The following is a 22,169-nucleotide window of genomic DNA, read 5'->3' on the forward strand; positions in this document are numbered from 1 at the left end:
CACAGCACCTCGGGGTCTTACTCTGACTAAAATTTAAAAGATGGGGAATGAAGGGGCAACTTTTAAATTAGGCAATTTGCCAAATCACACAGGGTGCTGCATTAGACTGGCCATTATGCTTCTTGGAACACACAAATTGCACTAAACTTGATTCAGTATGTTTAATCCTGGCTTCCATAAATACAATGAAAAATAAAAAAGAAATCACACTTCAGAAAACCATGTACCCAGCTTTTCCAGTTTCCATAGGGAACCCACTGTATGATTTCCCATTTATTTCAAGTTCAGTCCCATTGAAATGGTTTTATGCAGAATATGTAAACATATAATATATAACCATTTCTCATCAGTCAGGGCCCCGATGGACCCTCTACACTCCCAAGCCCTCCTGTAGTTTCACAATTTACTTCTCCCATTGTTACATCTCTGATTCCAGCTTTTGTTAATCATATTTTTTAGTTTCTTTAAAGGGGAACTAAAGCCTAACTAAAGAAGTAGGGCAGACATGTTGCACATTATGTTTTGGGCTTCTGTACCAGCCCAAGGCAACCACAGCCCTTTAGCAGTAAAGATCTGTGTCTCCAAATATGCCCCAGTAGCTCCCCATCTTCTTTTCTACTGATTCACTGCACATGCTCTGTGCTGCTGTCACTTAGGGACCCACTCACAATATACAGTACACATAGAATAGAAATGTCACAATATAAGGCTGATTAGTAATTAATACACATAATTACTACATGGCAGCACAGAAACCAGTGCAACTAACATCAGCATTTAATAATCAGCCCTGTAGCATCAGCTTATATTTCAGGGGAAGCTCATTTTCTGCTGGATAATTAGTGACGACCCCTAAGCTTAGCTTCTCAACAGCTGCTCAGAGCCCACTGAGCATGTGACCAAGATGGTGACCCCCTGTGACAAGTTTGAAGTCCTGGATCATTGCTGCTATTGACAAGCTGAAACTTTAGGCTGGTGCAATAAGTTCACTATATAAAAGATGGCATTTTTAGCTATATTCATTTTCGGGATTTAGTTCTCCTTTAAATAAATCTATATGTTTATTAGACTCTGTAGTATACTTTATGCAATATCCTAAAAGCACTCCCACTGGTTTTGACGTGTGAGAAAATGAAGGGGGTAAATTCCAGATTAAGCTAAAAATAAAGCCAACTTCCTCTTACTGTTAGAGAGAGAGAGAGAGAGACGATGGTCAGACAGAAAGTAACAGGAGCCCGGTCCCTTTACATGAGGGGATATCTGCTCACAGGTACAGTCACTAATATTACTCCTCTCTTTATATATGCACTGTGCTGCAAATAATCATACACACACGCTGTATGTGGGACATAATCATGGAGACCTGTCTGTCCATATTCTTAGGGGATTATTTTTCAATCTTCAACCAAATATTGTGTTAATAAAAGAACATAATGTTAAAATCAATAAGAAGCTCTCTACGCTACGTTACACATAAAACCTAATTAGATTTATGCAGGCAGATAAAACAATATGCTTATATTATGCTTATCTGATATGTGTATCAAAGAGCACTGTTTGTCTTTCAGGGTTTGTGAGTTTGTTCTAAATCGTTTAAATATATTCCAACAATGTTTCCTGACACTACTTACCCTGACCCCAATAAGTTTAAGCATTAGGATCTGTAAACTGCCCCAAATCGATAAAACATATATAGGTGTAGGATACAGTACATTATCCGGTAACCCATCAACCAGAAACTCCAAATTAAAGAAAAATCACCCATTTTTTCCAAATAATCCACATTTTTAAAAATGATTTCCTTGTTTCTCTGTATTAATGAAACAGTACCTATTCTTGATCAACTCAGCCTATTGGGTTTATTTAATTATTGGGTTAATTGGGTTATTTCCTAGTAGACTTATGGTACAGAGATCCAAATTACAGAAAGATCCATTATTTGGAAAATAGTGATTACTAGGGTACTGAGATTATAAGGTTTTGTTGGGGTCAATAAAGATAGACAAATTGTGGAATTCTAAATATTGATAGTCATTTTGCTAAGTACATCTGGCAAAATATCTATACATATTTTATTTATAAACATAGAACTACAATTTTAGCACCTCATTATTTATGTTATATACTCAATACTAATATCCCACATATATCAATGTTTTGTGCCATAAATTCGCCATAAATTGGCCCAGTCCAACCCTGCCAGCTCTATATCTCAGCACATCACATTCACAGTTATTTAATTCAGAAATGTAGTCTATACCCAAGGTTGCTGCAAAGATATGCCTGATGTATAGACTCAAACTTTGGTGACATTAGATGAAGGGAACATGTATAGTTTGGTAAATTGTTTAAAGGGTAAGGTATTTTTAGTAGCTTAAATATAGTTATAGGTATTTTTAGTAGTTGATATAAAATGTCTCAATGTCCTTAATATATTGATAATGGGTTGAGTGCAGGGGATCTCTTGCATTTGTTTATATGAATTTTGTGGTCACAGTCTCATTGCACCCCCGGCTTAAAAATTAGTGGTGAGCACAACTTTCCCTTTTTTGCTAGGACTCCTCTGCAAGACAGTAGAATTTCAAACTTGTTCAAGGCTTTAATATATAGTTAGTGAGTTAAATGGCCCAGTGCAAATAGAGAGAACAGTAACATTGCCTTACAAATCCTTATACATATTAAAACTAGGGGGATGTGCCTACACATAGGGCCATTTTAAGTGCTCAGTTATTTTACAAGCCTGTTTGTGTGAGTGCCTGCCATCTTCTGTTATGGGTTGAATACCTCCACCTTGAGCTGGGGCATGTGCACCCAGACCCCAATTACTACTGGTGAGACAAAAAAAACCCATCGGCCTTTCATTGGGATTTTTTCTTTGTAAATCCATTTTAAGACCTTGGTGGACCATGGGCAAAGAGCCAATTGGACGGCTGACAACACCCTCCTGCGCGCAACACACCAACATTTTTTTTACGCCATGTCCATTTTTTTGGCTGCACCGCTTCATACAGCACCCATTTTACTTAAACACAACCCAGATAGGCCAGTATAATTACTATACAAATGGAATAATGAGGATATTAACCCTCAATGTGCCAGTATAATACTATAGAAAATGAAAAACTCAGCATATTAACCCTAGGCATATTAACCTCAGACATGCTAGTGCAATTACTACAGAAAGAGGATAATCAGCATATTAATCAGCTTTGCCAGTGTAATTACTGTAATAATGCCAGTAAGATCACTGAAAAATGTCCACTAACACTCCATTAACTCCACACATGCCAGTACGGTCATTGGACAAATTGAAAGGATTTTCTTACACTTGCACAAGCAGAATACCAGTAGTGAAGTTTTCTTCTTCCCTTGTGGTCCAACAGCTGCTTGCCATGTACTTTCTCTGCGTGCTCAATACACTGCAGAAAAATCCAAGATGGCCATTTGCTCCACAGTGGAACAAATGGAAAGAACAGAAAAATGATGGGGTAAGGAGGGTAGTGAGAGCGGGGGTGGCAACTGAAGAGGAGTAGGGAGGGAAATAAATTCAGTGGGCCCTAAGCAGATGTCCAATTGGCCCCATGGTTAAAGTGAACCTTGTACACATGCCTTTGCAGTAACACTTTATGGAGGATTCTGAGCTGCAGTTGAAATATCCACGCATAGAGAATAACAATGTCACTGGTATGTCCAAAAGGATTGTGCATGTGTGCCAACAAATTCTCATTTGAAATGTGTGTGTGCCGCTGGAGTGTAGGGTCTAAAGGCCACAGAGTAAAACAGCAAGGTGATCTATCATGCACAGTGGAGGGGAGAATTATAGCGTGTTCGCATATGTACCCAGACACTTATCACCATTATTCCAGAATGTTAAAGCATTTGGACACTGAGGAGTCACTGAGACAAAAAAAAGTCACCATAAGAAAAAACGCTCATTGACTTGAATGCATTTGGAGTGAGAAAAAATTGTTGCGAACGTAAAAATTGTTGTGCCGTAAAAAATTTTTTACGCCCATTAGCCCAAATCACAAATTTTTGGGTGAAGCGAAATGGGACATCGATATTGTTAATGCTTGTGGCAGCATAATGTCACACACTTGTTAAACAGGACTTGTCTATCAACCTCTTGAAGTGGGATTAACCTCCCCCAACCAGGCCCGGACTGGCAATCTGTGGTTTCTGGCAAATGCCAGAGGGGCTGCCATAAAGTCCCATAGAAATCAGTATTTAGTGGGCTGGTGGGGCTGTTTGGGCCTCTATGTGGGCTGATTGGGCCTCTGTGTTCCTGAAATGCCAAGGCCCATTTTAATTGTCAGTCCGGACGAGCCCCCAACTATCATTCTCTTTTAATCTGGGGAATTCTCACAGCTTGGCTTTTTCAGCAATAATGGAGCAGAATAACAGCATTGCAGTCTTGCAAATGTCACAATCTGTCTACCATTTGTGATATTACTCCTCTAATAATATTTAAGGTTTCTGAGTGAGGATAACTTGAACTATGTTAATTAGTAGATTATTTTGTTAGGCTCTAAATAGAATTTTATAGAGGCCTACAGTACAGGACAGAATTATAACTTAGCCATACTTCAGCCATTCTGTTATCTACAGCTAAAAGTATGCAGTCACTGTTGTTTTTCATAAGTCATGTAAGTTGTTTACATCAAAAAGGGATCATATCAGCCACTAACATGTCTAAAATAGTCTAGAATGTGACCCAGCAGTCCCCATATATGCCAAAGGAGAAGAACTGATGTAAACAAGAATCACAAACATGGATTGGGCAGAATATATGAAAAACAAGAACAATCAACAATAATTGGTTGAAAGAATGGACTGGGAGGGATATTGTGGACTGAGAGGGGGCATGAATGGTTATAAAAATAAACCGAAAATAATGTAGTGTTTGGAAGGCATTGTATTGTGTACATCTGTGTTCACTGCTGGTGTATGAAAGCTTGACTACTTGCCAATTCTTGCCAATGTCGGGTCTTGGTCATATGTTATCTGGCTTCAACATATGACACAGCTCCGTTCAATTGTGAAAGTTTAAAAAGCCTTTATTGTTTACATGGCTTTTATGATCTGCACAATACAATGTTTCAGGCCTGCTTCCAGCCCTTCAAGTTACTGAAACATTCGCTGTGTTGCAATTTATACATTTCTCCAACAGCACCATCTTTTGGTTACAAAGTCTAACTTTACCGAAAAAAATATAAAAAAAGTATAAAAAAAAAATTGTATCAATTATCTCTTTAGGTTACTTTTAGATTGCTAATTCTGACTCAGTCTCATAATTCTTATATATGACTTTTGTTAATCCTCACAGATCAATCCAAGTCTAAAAAAAATAAAATACAATATATAAACAAATATTAAAAACAACCTAAATTAAAAGTTCTCACCGTAGAAAGGGGATTTATCTAAAAATGGGGTGTAGATCATATTCACGGTTAAGGCCATGCGATTCCATAGTTTCCAATAAACGGATCCCCTTTGCTTGTCTTTTTAATAATTCTTTAATTCTGTAACCACCTCAGTGAGATGATGGGACCTGATCAATTATTTGGAATTTCAGTTGGTGAACCCCATGGCTTTTATCCACAAAGTGTGCAGAGACCGCCTGATCTTTTTTCTTTTAATTTAATAGCAGATTAATGTTCCCTTATTCTCTCTGTAGCCTTCCTAGTGGTCTGACCCACATATAAGAGACCACATGGGCATTTAATTGTATAAACAGAATTAAAGAATTATTAAAAAGAGAAGCAAAGGGGCGTAACTACAGAGGAAGCAGACCGTGAGGCTGCAGGGGACCCAGGAGGTATAGGGGCCTAAAGAAACTCTCATTCATATGAAATTTCAATAGGTATTGGTAAAACAAGTCAACCTCTAGACATTTTGGGGACCAAAAAAATTATTTGCTTTGGGGCCCAGTGACATCTATTTACGTTACTTGGTTAAACTGTCCATTGTCTATTTTCAATAGTGATCTTATTTACGTGAGTGGAGTTAATTAGTGATCATATTGGCATGTCTGGGGTTAATATGCTCATTATCCATTTTCTGAAGTGATCTTATTGGCATAGTTGAGATTAATGGAGTGCTTATTGTTTATTTTCTGTAGTGATCACATTTGCATGCCTGGGTAATTATGGTGGCTGGAAAGTTCATTTTTGGGGGTCCAAAGCTGCACTTTTGCTTTTGGTCCCATATTTTGTTGAGATTGCTTTGGTTTGCCATTAGTCTTAAAGGGGTTGTTCGCTTTTAAATTAACTTTTAGAATAATGTAGGAAGTGATATTCTCAGACAATTTGCAATTGGTCTTCATTGTTTATTATTTGTAGTTGTTGAGTTATTTCGCTTTTTATTCAGCAGCAATCAAGTTTGCAATTCCAGCAATCTGGTTGCTAAGGTCGAAATCGCCCTAGCAACCATGCACTGATTTGAATGAGAGGCTGGATTATAAAATGGAGAGGCCTAAATAGAAAGATGAGTAATAAATCTGTAGCCTTACAGAGCATTTGTTTTTTACATGGTGTCAGTGACCCCCTTTTGAAAGCTGAAAAGAGTCAGAAGAAGAAATAATTAAAAAACTATACAAAAGAAAAAATCAAGGCCAATTGAAAAGTTGCTTAGAATTAGCCATTCTATAGCATACTAAATGTTGACTTAAAGGCGAAGCACCCCTTTAACAACAAACTCTAGCTACAGGGCCCCAAGATATTGTTCTACTAGTTCTATTCTATTGTTCTACTAGCAAAGGTATTGTTGGGAAATCATGGATAACTATGGAGAATTTGCTGATATAATAAAATTGGCTAATAAACAAAATCCCTACCTTTGCTAGTATATTGTTATAATTTATTTAAAGGAGAAATCAACCTGTGGGTAAAAACCCTACCCCCACACCAGGTAGCCCTCCCTCCCTCCTCCTCCCCCCCAGGCTAACTACCCCCCCCCCCGGGGAAATGCCCATACTCCATACTTACCCTCGGCACAGATTCTTCCAGCGAAGTTGCACACATTCATGTTCCGTGTTCTCTGTAAGCTGACTGAGAGGTCTGTATTTCTGTGCATGCGCAGTTGGAGCAGTTTGCCGGTTTGTGCGGAATTACACCGAAATTGCCGATCTCTCAGTCAGCTTACTCAGGAGCTGGAAGATGGACGCGTGGAACTTTGCTGGCAGAATCTGGGCTGAGGGGTAAGTATGGAGTATGGGGTATCTCCCGGGGGGGGGGGAGTTAGGGCTACCTGGGGTGGGGGGTAGGGTTTTTTCCCCCACAAGTTGATTTCTCCTTTAAAATGCAGTCATCTTCCTGTTTGCTTTCTTCTCTCTTTCAGTTTGCCTCAGTGTGTGGATGGATTCAGCCCATGGAATTGGGGTTCAGCTGATCCCTCAGTATCCGGTGGTTAATCAGTCTGTTACCCTGAGTGTCACTGGAGTCACTGGCACAATACGTCAGTTCGCATGGTATAAAGGTTCAAGTGTAGATACTAATAACCAAATATTCAATGTTATTCCATCTCTAAATTCAGTGACACATGGGCGTCAGTATTTCTCTAGGGCCAGTCAGTTCCCAAATGGCTCATTGCAGATCTCAGGCCTTGTTCCTACAGACCAGGGGAGTTACACAGTGATTATACAGACTGCTGAGACTTCAGCACGACATACAGTTCTCCTGCCAGTTTATGGTGAGTAACACATAACTTTATGTCCACATACTTTGTCTCCACTGAAACCAAAGTTCTCCTCACAAATTCACAATATAAATGTGTGCCCCAGATGACTAAGCTGTACATTATATGAAGCTGGCAGCCAAAAATATCATAAAGCTTTTTTTTTTCATGTTTGCTTCTCACTAGCAACTCTTTGTGTCTCAATTATTTTCCCATTGTGACTGAGCCATTTGTTAAAACCGAGGAATACTTGACCCTTTCAGAGCATGCCATTTTTCACACAATTTCCCAGCTGATTCTTTTAATAGTTTGCTCTTTTGCTTTAGAGGCATTTTCCAGATTCCATGATTTTTTACCCACATTGCAGTGATTTGCAAATAATTCCATCATTTTGTGATTACACAGGGAGTTGTGGCAGCCACAATTACATTGTATGTGTTGAATTGAACGCCATTGCTTGTTAGCATGTGCATAATAGCAAATTGGGTGCAGGTGTTTTGCGACATCACAATGTTAAAAATGTTAGCCTATTGTCTGTTGCACCTATTGACTGTGGGAACAATGGAGTTAACTCCACGTTTAGGGTCAATAGTCACAACGACACATGATTCGGTAAAGAGGCTTGACGGACACAATGGCATTTAGCTCAGCTATGCAAGAAACATATAGTAGATCTCTCAGATATATACAGTGTCAGACTGGGATGCCAGGGGCCCAGCAGAAAACCTTAGACCGTGGGCCCACTTTCCAAACTATTATTCCTCCTCTCCTCACTCAACATCTTTATTCTCCTAGTCTTTAAGATTTACTTAGTCTATTCTTCCATTATTAAGCATTTTATAATGAATAATTATAATGAAATAAGGAATGACCATGAAATTGGCCACTTAGTTAGAAGCAAAAGGGCCCACTAACATCTGTGCCCACTGGTAGTTTTCCTGGTATCCGGGTGGGCCAGTCCAATACTGGATATATAAAGTTATGCTGATGCACCCTAATACACCTCTTTAGCAAATGTGCCCGTTTCACCAGCAATACTGAGGCTATTCAAAATGCAAACATCTCTATTTTTAATAACAGCACATTCATCAGACATGGCTGACGTTATTAAAAACTGGCAATGCTTTTTTTGCCTTAATTCACTTCCTCTGAACAGTATTTAAATTTAAGAAACACTTTTCTTCCACATCCTGGCTTAAAGGTAGTGCTTAAAGGATACGTAAAACTTAAAAATAAAGAATGTATTCTAAGCACTTTTGCAACGTACTTTCATTATTTTATTTTTTTAATTCAAAGATATTAAAAGATTCATATACTGTTACTATGAATGAATTTTGTTACAACAGTGCCACTTGCTGGTCATTTTCTGACCAGTCTGACCACCAAGTAGTGAAGGAGGTTGTCAGGAGAAAGAAAGATTCTGCTCTGATGTTTTTCAAGATTTGAGAAAGGTTTCTAATTTTTATCCGAAGCACATCAGAGCAGCCTCTTTGTTCTCCAATAACTATTATATTTGTACTTCCTAAGACCATGGGCGTTGTATTTTTGAAAACACATTCAAGACCCTTTTCACTATTGTCAACTTTTCTTATATGTTGTGTGTTTGGGAGGAAGCATGCGGTGAACAGACGTAGAATAAATGTGCAGATCTGTAACTTGGCAACAATAGCAACAGAACATCATGGTAATTCTTGCAAATTCCAGTAACTATAGGGATCCCACTATTCAATGTCTTTATACACCTTAATTACAATATAAGCTTTTATTCTTGGCTTATACTTACTGTTTTGCTGTTGTTTTCTGCCAGCACCTCATACACAACACTGTGTGGAATGTTGCACTTGTTTTATGTAAACTGACCAGTAGATGGATATTAGTCAGGATCAGCCAGCCTCCATACACACCCCAGGGACAGGGTTCCCATAAATAAGGATTTAATAAGTAACAAACCAGCTCCTAGCATACCACACACTAGAGCGTTCTACTGACATTGTATCTGAGAATTACAGTTCAGCTACATGCTTTCCTCAATTATTTTAATAAGGGTTTAGCTGTAAATCAACTGTGATTTCCCTTGATCCTCTTCCTTTCATGTTACATAACTTTGTGTTGTTTGTATCTCCAGAGCCCGTCACTTCCTCAGTGATCAGCACAAACAATAAGGAACCCCAGGAGAATGGGAAAGTCACCCTCACATGCAGTACAAATAATGCAGAAAAGATCCTTTGGAGCAAAAATGGTGTCTCTCTCCCTCCCAGACTGATTCTGTCTGCAGATAACAAGACTCTCACTTTCTCCAGTGTCTCTCGCTCAGATACAGGACAATATCGATGTGAAGCTTCAAATGCCGTCAGTAAGACTATCAGTGATCCCTACACACTAACTGTAAACTGTAAGTAACTACTGTATGGTGTCATAATGTTTAATCTGGCTCTCACTGATTAAAAGCCCAGTATACACTCTGATATTCCATGTGCCAATCCCCGTTGAATAAAGAGGAAGGGACAGGGGCGACGAAAATCATATCATGGCCATAAACATTATTTGGACCAAAAAAGGACAGATACCATTTACAGGCCATTAATTGCATGGCTACATTTCTATTGTTGCAAGTGATCAGGACATCAGTAAATAGAGGAGTTGCAGATCCTCCTTGTTTCCTCATCTGCAGATGCAGCACACACAGGTATATATGGTGCATCTGCAATGAAGAATGTCTACCATGCCTAATTCCCAAACTGATGTGTGTTATATTATATTGTGATCAGCAGGCCGTCAAACATGTACTGGATATAGTCTCAGTTCTCCCAAGAGACCTGCTTATTGTATTAGTTACAAATGTATCTCTATGCAGGTGCTGGGTATTTTGGCCTTTCAGCCAAAAGTTTCATATTTGATTAAGTTTTAGAAACCTTGTATCTTATTTTCTGGCATCAGTGAAGGAGATCAAAGTGAAATGCAGGACATTTCAGTAAGAAACCAGGACTGGAGGCTGAGCTGGCAAAATTGGGACTGTCCCGTGAAAATCGGGACAGTTGGGAGGTATGTATTTGGCTGCTGCCTATTGTATTTTCCTCCCATGGTTTTTGATATGAGGGTCTTTTATTATTGCAGATGGTCCAGAAAGTCTGAGTATCACAGGAAGGCTACAAGTGACTTCTGGGAGCACCATCTCATTAGAATGTTCTGCTGATTCTGTTCCTGCACCAACCTACCAGTGGAAATTAAATTGGACTGTTTTAGAATTCCAGAATAGCAAACTGAACATCCAACAGGCCACATCTGAGAATGCAGGAAATTATACCTGTATAGTGACTAATTCAGTGACAAAGATCTCGCCGGAAACCTCTGTATATGTGACTGTGAATGGTAAGTTCTGATACCTGTCCCTGTCAAACAAATATACAGCAGGTATATAGACTGAATAAAGAGGCACCAGTAAAGTGTTTATTTATACATAGACATTTGTATGAAAACGTGTAAAACATTTTACACTGAAAAAAGAGCTGGTGTAAAAACGAATGTGCAGGCCCGGATTTGCGGCAAGGCCGCATAGGCCCAGGCCTAGGGCGGCAAAAAAATAGGGGCGGCATGCCGCCGTTCAACTACACCAGCTGCGCCGGCGTTTTTTTGCCGGCGCGCTGGGAAGGCGGGCGCTAGGACCGCGCGGCCGCCTGGTCGGACCGCGCGGCCTAGGGGCGCCCAGAAGTGAAATCCGGCACTGCAAATGTATATATATATATATATATATATATATATATATATATATATATATATATATATATATATAAAACAGTTTTTTTTTAAGTTGCAAAGTGAGGTACTGTAAAGAGAGTCCTATATGGCAGATGGTAAGTAGAATGATGTTCAAACTACAGACAATTTAGGGTCATAGCCCTGTTCTTCACATCTGCTCCCCACTTTAGATTCAGCAGAAATTCTAGGAGTACAAAGAACTGTGTCTCAAAATGTAGCTAAAATAACTCATTGAAGTCAATGAAATAAATTCATAAGGCAAAGAACTGCTGAGATCTTTTATTTTCTCTCTCATACCCTTGCTCTGCTCAGGATAGAGATCAGAAGTCCAAGATGTCCTCTCTCCTTCCTGAACAGAGCAACATCAGATCACGTCTATGTTTTCCATCTGATGGTGTTTGTCTTTGATTGTACAGTTACAGGACCTGACCAGCAGCTGGCACTGTTGTTATAGAATTCATTAGATTGGCAGTTAATAAAAACTTGCCATGTAAATGCAAAAATCTTTTAATCTCTTCACTAAAAAGAAAGATATCTTGAAGAAGGGGGTCATCGTTTCTGTGTAGTGCAGCAGCCAGCCATCTAAAGATTTCAGTATGCAGGAGTCACAGAATGGGAAATTCAGCAAAAACAAATTGGATTTTTATAAAAACAGTCCAAATTTCTTAATAAAAGGATGTTGGAGATATTTCTTTTTTGAATGAGGAGCTTAAAAAACTTTCTTTTTGTTTTTAGTTTTTGCCTGTACAACCTCTTTGAATAGCTTTGAAACTGAAAAAATAAATAATTAATGTAAATTGCAAACGTTTTTGGAAAAGTGCCCTGAGCAATTTACATTACATCTGAAAATTCCAAAAGGTCCACAAACCTACAGTATATAGGCCTAGTTATACTCTTACATATAATTATTTACTGCATAATATATATATATATATAATCTTGACAAAGGCTCTAGACAGTAGCTGAAATGTTGATTATTTTTAAGCATGAAATAAAATTGAATTTTTTAAAAAATCCCAGGAGTGCTATATCCGATTCCACGTTCTTATATATATATATATATATATATATATATATATATATATATATATATATATATATATATATATACTCACAAAAGAAAGAAAACCGCACCAAACAGGACTTAATACAGTGTCAAGTTTAATAAAAATGTATTTTCTAAAATAAATTTTTATTAAGCTTGACACTGTATTAAGTCCTTTTTGGTGCGGTTTTCTTTCTTTTGTGAGTATAATATCGTTGCTTAGAACCAGCACACAGGCATTGGAAGTTTATTCGCCGGGTGTACCAGTTCCAAATATATATATATATATACAGTATACTGATGTCTCTGAAATCCTTTTTTTAAAGGTGCAAACAGATTTTTTTTTATATTTAATTTTGAAATTTGACATGGAGATAGACATATTGTTAATTTCCCAGGAGCCCTCAAGTCATGTGACTTGTGCTCTGATAAACTCTTTACTGCTATACTGCAAATCTAATCTAAAGGGTTGGCCTTGGATCCTTATTATTTTCTATGAGAAAAAAGGTCCCCTGCTATCTGTCTATAATGTCCTCTTAAGTACTTGTAAAGAGTAATCAAGTTCCTTGCAAGGGCCTTTCCTCACATTATAATTCTTCCACCTTTTTTATCAGTTTAATTTCCCCCTTGTTCTTTTAATACAGTTAATTAATAAACATTATTGTGTTATGTGCAGCCTTTTTTTACCAAATGGTCTTTTTTACAGATAATGACTCTGCAGGCTTTACAGCTGCCATAATCTGTGGGTCCATCTTGGGGACAGTATTCATCATCTGTATAACAGGACTTCTCTACAAAAAATATGTTCTTTCCCAAAAAGGTGAGGCAGAAACAATTAATATATGTTTGTTTATAGCAGAACAGACAGAAAAGGTAAAAAGGAAACTACGATGAGAGCAAAGAATTTGCAATAAGCAAAACTGGCAATTTCATGCTTAGGGGCTCACTAATATATTCTGTCTTGATTTGTGACCATTCAGGTGCCTCTCATAATATTCCCCTGTGCAATATGGCAAATTACTCAGCATTGGACAGTATGAAGGCAGTCTGTAAACTTGCCAATCTATGCTGAGACTTCGATGGGGGCAAACAGGGAATAGATGTAGACAAAATACTTTTTGATAATAATATTTCAGTCATTATATTTAACAAAAAGTTGTTGTGCAGGGATATGATAAAAACCTGAAATACATAATCCAGAATCAGGGTCCAATTCCCGGGCAATGGCAGAATCAACACAGTGGGCAGGCATCTGAACATCTCATAAATATATTATCCATCATTTAGGACAATCAGGTGACATAGGGGAGGACCCATCCAGAGTATATGAAAATATTCCCAACACTGCAAAGGTAAGTGATCATTATACTTATATTTCTCCACAATATTTACTATTGCCTAATTTATATATTACATATAGAAAGCTTTTTACTGCACATCTCTAGCACACACACAAACAACCTGTTGATATGCAGAGAACAGGACTAATGACAAATAGCTTGGATACAAAAGCTTTTCTGTGTAGCATTTATTTGGTAACTCACCCTTTACAGCTTCATTATTCTGAATGATACCCTGAAAACCTTAGACAGAATCTTGTGCTAAAGATTTCTTGTTTACAAAAATATACATTTTAAGTGAGAATCTGTAAATTATATAGATGAATAGTAAAAATATTTATTTATTTACTAAACCTCAGATTTATCTGGTTGGGTTTTTTGGGACAAAAACTGAAATTTTTTATTGTGGAAAAAACCTAAAGATTTGCTGCAAAAAGACCGAATCTGAAAATTTGCCATCTCAGACCTGTTGAGGCCCTGTATGAGTCAATGGGAGAGGCATCTATCTTAATTTGATGTTTTCGTGCTCTGGGCTGGGTAAAGTTCAAGCAAAAACTCAAAAAAAGTGAGCGATTTGGGGGGGAAAAAAATGAAAAATTCAAGCAATTTGGGATTTTGCTCGATTTTATCAAGTTTTTCTGCGATCCGATTAATTTGGGTTATTTTATTAATAAATAAGGTCAAATCAAGCATGGGAGTTTGGTTGTGGTTTTTTAAAATAAAATATGAGAAACATTTGGATTTTAGTAAATAACCCCCTGCACATTTACCATGGGTCGAATATCAAGGAATATCGAGCTTAGTAAATATGCCTCTAAGAGTATAGCTAAGCCAATGCTGGTAGTGGTGGGCACTGTAAGGTAGGGCAGACAAATTTACCATCCTAATGCTTGCCCTTTATATCTATTTCTATAAATATTAGGCATCTACTGTTGCTAATATCTATTTATGCTGGATAAATGAAATGAGAGAAGTCAGTAACCTTTCCAGCACTATTATATGTGAATCCATTGCTCCCATATTAACTTTGTGCCTTTGTGGTATATTGAGAAATATTTCAGAGAGGAAGCAGAACCTATTGGAATGTTATGATTCCCTATATTTTTGAATCTTTTGAAGTAGATAAGTAAAACTGACAGAAAATAAGAACTTGAAAATGTATTTTTCTCCCCAAATCCTTATGACACCCAAGCTTGCTACAGTATCAAAGGCAGCATGCAATGGGTATTGTCAGACAACCTGATTCATAACTCCTATTGCTGTTGAACCCAAATGGCCTAGAAGTTTAGAGATCAGCCGTTGATGTGTGATCTCATGCTATAGACCTTGGTTCAATTCCCTATGGCAACCACTTGTGATGCGTGTCCCAGCATGCTATAGAACTGATTTAATAACCTTCACATTTTACCACAATTCAATTTTTTCTGCTCTGAAACTCATGAATTCAAATTTTTGGTATTTATTACGATAAGACAAACTCAAACGTAAAACTTGGCCTTCTAAAAACTTGTCAGTTTGTGTAGAAATCAATGGGAGCTGTCCTAGGCAAACATTTAGGCACTTTTTTAAAATTTGTTTTTGAGTTTTTCTAGTTTGTAGACACTTTGAAAATGACGAGTAGAATACTAAGTTGGTGTATTCAAGTTTTATTTTTCCACGGTTTTATACTTTTTTTTAATGATGAAGGTTTTCTTTATTGTTTTGCAGTCATCTAAACTATATTTTCAAAAAAAATGTGTCATTCCATTCCTCAAAAATGGAAGACATATGGGACCCAGTGACTCTCCTTGAAAGGTTTAGTCAACAATCTTGTCCCTTTGGCCGTGCAGAGCACTCATAGGGGTATATTTAATTTATCAAAGAGTGAACTTGCCACAGTCTGCTAGCGTCAAATACCACCTTTCTCCATTCATTTCTATGGGATTTTTAAAGGCGTATTTATGGTGAACTTTCAAGTCTTTAAAAATTCCATAGAAATGAATGGAGAGAGGCGGAATTTCACTCTAGCGGACTGTGGTGATCTCTAACTTTGATAAATATACCTCATAGAGTTCGGTCACTAACAAAACATGTCATGGGGTTTGAATTAGTATTCTGGGTTCCCATTGGTCTGTTGGTTAGAAATAATATAATTTAACCTGTATGTAGAAATTTAATAGTGTTTTTTTTCTGCCTCTCATTTACTTTTTTTAGGCTCATCCTGCGAAAGAGGAGGGTCCCTACATGGTACGTTACCCATAATTCCAAAATCCCATTTAACCATAACCCTATATTTCATCCCTGCAGTTTCTTGGACATTATTGTCATAAATTGCAAGGAAGCAATTACCTCCAGAGCACAATTTTAAATAAATGCCCAGCTTTAAGCATTGTCACTATTATGGCATACAAAGTGTTTTGCGCACTGCTATGTTTGGTGACAATCTCAATAACATGACCTGCTACAAATTGCTTTCTTTTCATAAAATTCCACCAAAGAGAACTGAGCCAAACATTATAGGTAGATTAAAGTGGTAGGGATATATTATTAGAACCACCATGGCATTTCAAAAAAGAACATTATAAATATAGTGGTAGGGAGTGGTGGGTCATCAGCAGTATTTGTATGTATGTGTTTTGCATCCTGGGCCTTTTGAGTAGGGAACAAACAAGGGAAAGTTGTGCTCACCACTATTTTTTAAAACCATTAGGCGGGGGTGCAGCGAGGCTGTGACCACAAAATACATATAGACAAATACAAGAGTCCTCTGCACTCAACCCATTATCAATATATTTAAGACAGAGACATTTTGTGCATACTGCTACTAAAAAATGCCTTACCCTTTAAACAAAACAGGGATTGTTTGTCCATATATTGCAAAATATGGACAAACAATCCCTGTTTTGTTTAAAGGGTAAGGCATTTTTCAGTAGCAGTATGCACAAAATGTCTCTGTCTTAAATATATTGATAATGGGTTGAGTGCAGAGGATTCTTGTATTTGCGTTTTGAGTTGGGACAACGAACAACTGCTTATTTCAAAATTGTTGTGATTGACAGCAAAATATTTTATTTTTTGTTTTAGGGACTACAGTACCCATCTCAGGATACATACAGTGAGCTGAAAAAGTAACGTGATACAGATAATTCATTTCCACTCTTGGGTTGCAGAAAAATTCAAGTTTGAAAACTTCAGTTTCAGCAAATGACATTGGCTAAGCACTGGTGCAAGATTTCTTTCAGTTGAATCTCCTGACATCCTTCTCATCACCTTCTCCTCCCAATGACCAATGCTGCAATGAGGGGTTCAGTTATGTATTTGATGTACTTGTTTACCAATCAGAAGCCTGATAACATAAGAAGCCATCCCTTATAGTGCTGTCAGTTCATTGCATTGGCTGATGAAGGACAAAGCTGCATCCCCAAGCCAATACCTGCAATGGACCTGGGGGGAGGGGGGCTCAGGAGTTGTCATAATACTGAGCTGGACTCAAGGTTCCTTCCAGAAGTCAATGCTGTGAATTGTCAATGTGAATGCTTCATATACAGGAGGATTCTGTTTGGAGAGGCCTGATTCACATGGAATGTAACATTTTTTTTAAAGGGGGTGGCCTTCCTTTAAGTTAACTTTTATTATGTTATAGGATGCCCAATTCTAAGCAACTTTTCAATTGGTCTTCCTTTTTATATTTTTTGAATAATTTGCCACCTTCTTCTCTTTCCAGCTTTCTTAGATGACCCCATCTAAAAAACAAATGCTCTGTAAGGCTACAAATGTATTGTTATTGCTACTTTTTATTGCTCATATATTCTATCCTCACCCACTCGCTTACTACGCTCCTCTACTGACCTGCTACTCAACTCTTCTCTCATTACCTCCTCACATGCTCGCATTCAAGACTTTGGAAGGGCTGCACCCCTCCTCTGGAACGCTCTCCCACGGTCTGTCCGACTTTCTCCCAACCTTTCTGCTTTCAAAAAATCTCTGAAAACGCACTTCTTTCGAGAAGCCTACCCTCACTCTGCTTAACTACCAAACGCAACACCACATACAATACCACATTTCTCACCCACTTACTTCGATCTTGCCCACTCCCACACCTTGTGTATTACTCCCTTCCCTTTAGACTGTATGCCTATGCATAGGGCCTTCCTCACCTTTTTGTACCTGTATTGATTGTGATGTTTGTTACTCCATATATTCTATATAAGTAATTCATGTGATGTAGTTGTATAATCACATTCACTTTACAGTGCTACGCAATATGTTGGCGCTATATAAATACATGTTAATAATAATAATAATAATAATCTGGCCTCTCCTATACATAGTCCAGTCTCTTATTCTAAGCAATGTATGGTTGCTATGGTAATTTGGACCCTAGCAACCACATTGCTAAAATTGCAAACTGGAAAGCTGAGGAATAAAAAAAAACCCTCATAAACCACAAATAAAACATGAAAACCAATTGCACATTGTCTTGGCATATTTATTTTCCTTAACCACCCGTATTCTGTTATTCACTGCGATAGTTTTCTATGATGTTTTTCATTGTAAAATACATGGGATCTATTATTACAAATATATGTACAGTATAAATAATATGTGAGGTCGTTGAAAATTTCTGCATTGTCAGTGCTGAGCTTGTCCTCCCTCTCACCCTGTGTTGGTGATTGTGAATGTAGAAAACCCGAGCAACATAATTTCTCATGATAAAATATCACAAAACTGTTCTGTTTAATCAAAATGATTTATGTTATGTAAAATTATAATGAAAGTGCTGATCAGTCAGGGCCCATCTAGTCCCCCAGTAGTTTTAGTATTTGCTTCCCCCATTGTCACACCCCTAATTCAAAACAGCCTTTGCCACCAACATGCTCTTAGAGGTTTTTGCATTGTGTTCTTTAGTTTTGATGAATATGTATTTTATGGAAAATATTTTTACACAATACCCTAAGGCGGTTATTTACTAAACTCTGAATGAAAAAATCACGAAAAATTCATGATTTTTTCCCCTAAAATCTGACTTTTAAAAAATCATGAATTTTTCGGAATTTATTAAACCTCGAGGATGGAAAAGTCCAAATCTGAACATCTGGCATCTCAGACCTGTGGAGGTTGCATATAAGTTAATGGGAGAAGTCTCAATGAATTTTTGATGTGCGCTGGGTTACAGGAAATACCCCAAAGTTTTCAGGTGAAAATTATGAAAAAAATCGGGGAAATCTGAAAAATCCTATGAAAAAGACAGAAAAATTCAGGAAATTAGTTTTTTTTTCCACAAAGCTAATTTTCGTGAAAATGTCATAATAAATAAGCCTGAAAAACCCGAGTGGATTTGATTCGGAGTTTGTAGCAGAAAATATTGGGATTAATTCGGACTTGATAAATAACCTGAGAACACGTAATTCTTCAGTTAAAAAGTCATCTCTTTATTCGCAGACATTTACTGCACAACATGTTTCGGCTACAACGACCTTCATCAGGTGCATAAAATCAACTGACACAGCTATTTGACCCCTCACCAACAACTGCATACCAGCTCCACAGTGTTGCCAGGTTGATACAAACATATTAGAAATAATAGTACTGCCATCTTGTGGCCTACTAGTAAATAGCACCAACAAAGAGTTGCAATTGTATTGTAGCAATGGTAATACATTTTGTCACAATGTATACAAATGTTTATAACGGTAACAAGGTATTGTCCTACCAGTGCCAAGTCATTCTCAGTATTATATATACGTGTATGTTATTCCATAGTGTATCTGAAAGAAAAGAATGGAATTTCAATTAGAAACAACAATTACAAAAAGCATTTATAGCTCATAGCTTCGTTCATTCCCCTAGGTTCGACTGTGTTCATTCTATCTATCCATCTTGCCTCAGTTTGCAGAAGTAGGCGTTTTCTATCTCCCCCTCTTTGGGGTAACTGAACCTTCTCTAAAACTAGCCACCTTAATGTTGCAGGATTGTGCTTATGTAAATAAAAATGTTTGCCGACAGACGTATGAGTTTTTTTGTTATCTGGGTCGTAGTTGGAAATAGAGTATTTATGTTCCCTGATCCTGATTTTTATCTGTCTTGATGTTTGCCCAATGTACATTTTCCCACAGGGGCATTTAAGTGCATAGATCACTGAGTCAGTATTACAAGTATGATATGCTCTTATGGGGATCTTATAACCCTTCAATGGGTGCGTTATACTGTCACACTTGATTATGGAACTACAACAACCACATCCCAAGCAGGGGAACTTGCCAAATGTAGGAGTACTGAGAAATCTTGTTTTATTCTCTGTCTCGTAAATATCAGTCTTTACCAACTTGTCTGCCAAATTTTTCCCTTTCTTATAAGAAAATAGTGGGACCGCTTTACAGTGTTTACCAATCAAGGGGTCCTTTTGTAAAATGGACCAATGTTGCAAAATTAGTTTTTCACGTTTTTTGCTAAGTGGTCCAAATTGGCTCACAAATGGAATTCTTTGATCAACAGCCGACTTGTCCTTTGTCTTCCTTAGGAGACTTGTTCTATCTGGTTTTAGGACCTCATCTCTCACTTCACATAATGAGTTATAGTCATAACCCTTTTCCACAAATTTGTTTATTAGTTTATTTGCACTACACAGGTAACTCTCATCATTAGAGGATATACGTCTCACCCGCAGGAACTGGCCTTTCGGGATGCCTTTAATAGTGTTCGGCATATGATTAGTTATGGGCGAATTTGCGCCGGTTCGCTTCGCCGGAAAATTTGTGAATTTCCCTCGAAATTCGGGAAACGGGGAAAAATTCACGAAACGATGCCAGCGTTTTTGACGCCGGTGAAATTTTTTTTTTTTTGCCGCCGGCGAGTTTTTTTGGGCACATTTTCGCGGGCATTTCGCGAATTTATTCGCTGACGGCAAATAAATTCGCCCATCACTACATATGATAACTGTCAGGGCACAAAATGTTGTTCCTTTCTGCAGGTTTAGAGTACAGGTCTGTCGATATTTTCCCATCTACATTCGAGATCTCCACCTCCAGATAATGGATGCTAGATTTGTTATACTCTGCTGTAAATTTTATGGAACCATGTGCATTCATATATTCAATGATCTGTAATAGTTCAGCATCACCCTTTTTCCATATAATGAAAACATCATCCATATATCGAAAGTAGCAATGTATGCAATCTGTGAATAGTGGATTATGTAATATCAATTTGTGTTCCAGGGCCACCATAAAGATGTTGGCATAACTAGGCGCCAAATTACTGCCCATGGCGGTCCCTTATACTTGTATGAAAAATTCCTTGCCAAACCTGAAGTAATTATACAATAGTCAGTAGTTCCAATAGGAAAAAAATTATAGAATGTATAGTCTTAGTCTGGAGTAGTGCCTCCTCTACATAACGTATTCCCCTCTTCATGGGGAATTGATGTATATAAAGACTGGACATATATACTACATAGCAACCAGTCTGGGGACAATTGACCAATGTCTTCTAGTCTACATAGGAAATCCGTCGTGTCACGTAGACACTGAGGGATTTTCTTAGCTATTTGCTGTAAATATACACCAACAAATTGCGAGAGGGGCTGTAAGACTGAACCCACCCCAGAAACTATTGGTCTGCTGGGTGGGTGTTCTAAATTTTTGTGAACCTTGGGCAATAGGTATAAAACCGGGATTCTTGGATGTGTAACAGTCAGAAATTCAACATTCTTTTTAGTAATTATTTTGGTGTCAAAAGCAGAATTTACACATAAGTCAATTTTTCGTTTTATATCCCAAGTAGGGTCATTTTGTACTAGTCTGTAACGGGTCTCATCCTGTAATTGGGATTGTGCTTCTGCTACATTGGCATCTTTATTCAAAATAACTATTTTCTTATAAGAAAGGGAAAAATTTGGCAGACAAGTTGGTAAAGACTGATATTTACGAGACAGAGAATAAAACAAGATTTCTCAGTACTCCTACGTTTGGCAAGTTCCCCTGCTTGGGATGTGGTTGCTGTAGTTCCATAATCAAGTGTGACAGTATAACGCACCCATTGAAGGGTTATAAGATCCCCATAAGAGCATATCATACTTGTAATACTGACTCAGTAATCTATGCACTTAAATGCTCCTGTGGGAAAATGTACATTGGGCAAACATCAAGACAGATAAAAATCAGGATCAGGGAACATAAATACTCTATTTCCAACTACGACCCAGATAACAAAAAAACTCATACGCCTGTCGGCAAACATTTTTATTTACATAAGCACAATCCTGCAACATTAAGGTGGCTAGTTTTAGAGAAGGTTCAGTTACCCCAAAGAGGGGGAGATAGAAAACGCCTACTTCTGCAAACTGAGGCAAGATGGAGAGATAGAATGAACACGGT

At 37.7% G+C, this 22,169-nt stretch overlaps 1 protein-coding gene across 1 annotated transcript; it reads left to right on the forward strand.

Moving 5' to 3' along the window:
• The first annotated feature begins 1,207 nt into the window (after nucleotides 1-1,207).
• On the forward strand, nucleotides 1,208-17,448 carry LOC108695894 (carcinoembryonic antigen-related cell adhesion molecule 1-like). The gene is made up of 8 exons (XM_041569579.1): nucleotides 1,208-1,270; nucleotides 7,339-7,689; nucleotides 9,800-10,066; nucleotides 10,789-11,043; nucleotides 13,182-13,295; nucleotides 13,763-13,827; nucleotides 16,009-16,041; nucleotides 16,879-17,448. Exons 1-8 carry the CDS (start codon nucleotides 1,210-1,212, stop codon nucleotides 16,924-16,926), a joined length of 1,194 nt encoding a protein of 397 aa, XP_041425513.1. The 5' UTR covers nucleotides 1,208-1,209; the 3' UTR covers nucleotides 16,927-17,448.
• Nucleotides 17,449-22,169: the final 4,721 nt, after the last annotated feature.

Source organism: Xenopus laevis, chromosome 7L (genome assembly GCF_017654675.1).
Source record: "Xenopus laevis strain J_2021 chromosome 7L, Xenopus_laevis_v10.1, whole genome shotgun sequence".
NCBI classification, from domain to species: domain Eukaryota; kingdom Metazoa; phylum Chordata; class Amphibia; order Anura; family Pipidae; genus Xenopus; species Xenopus laevis.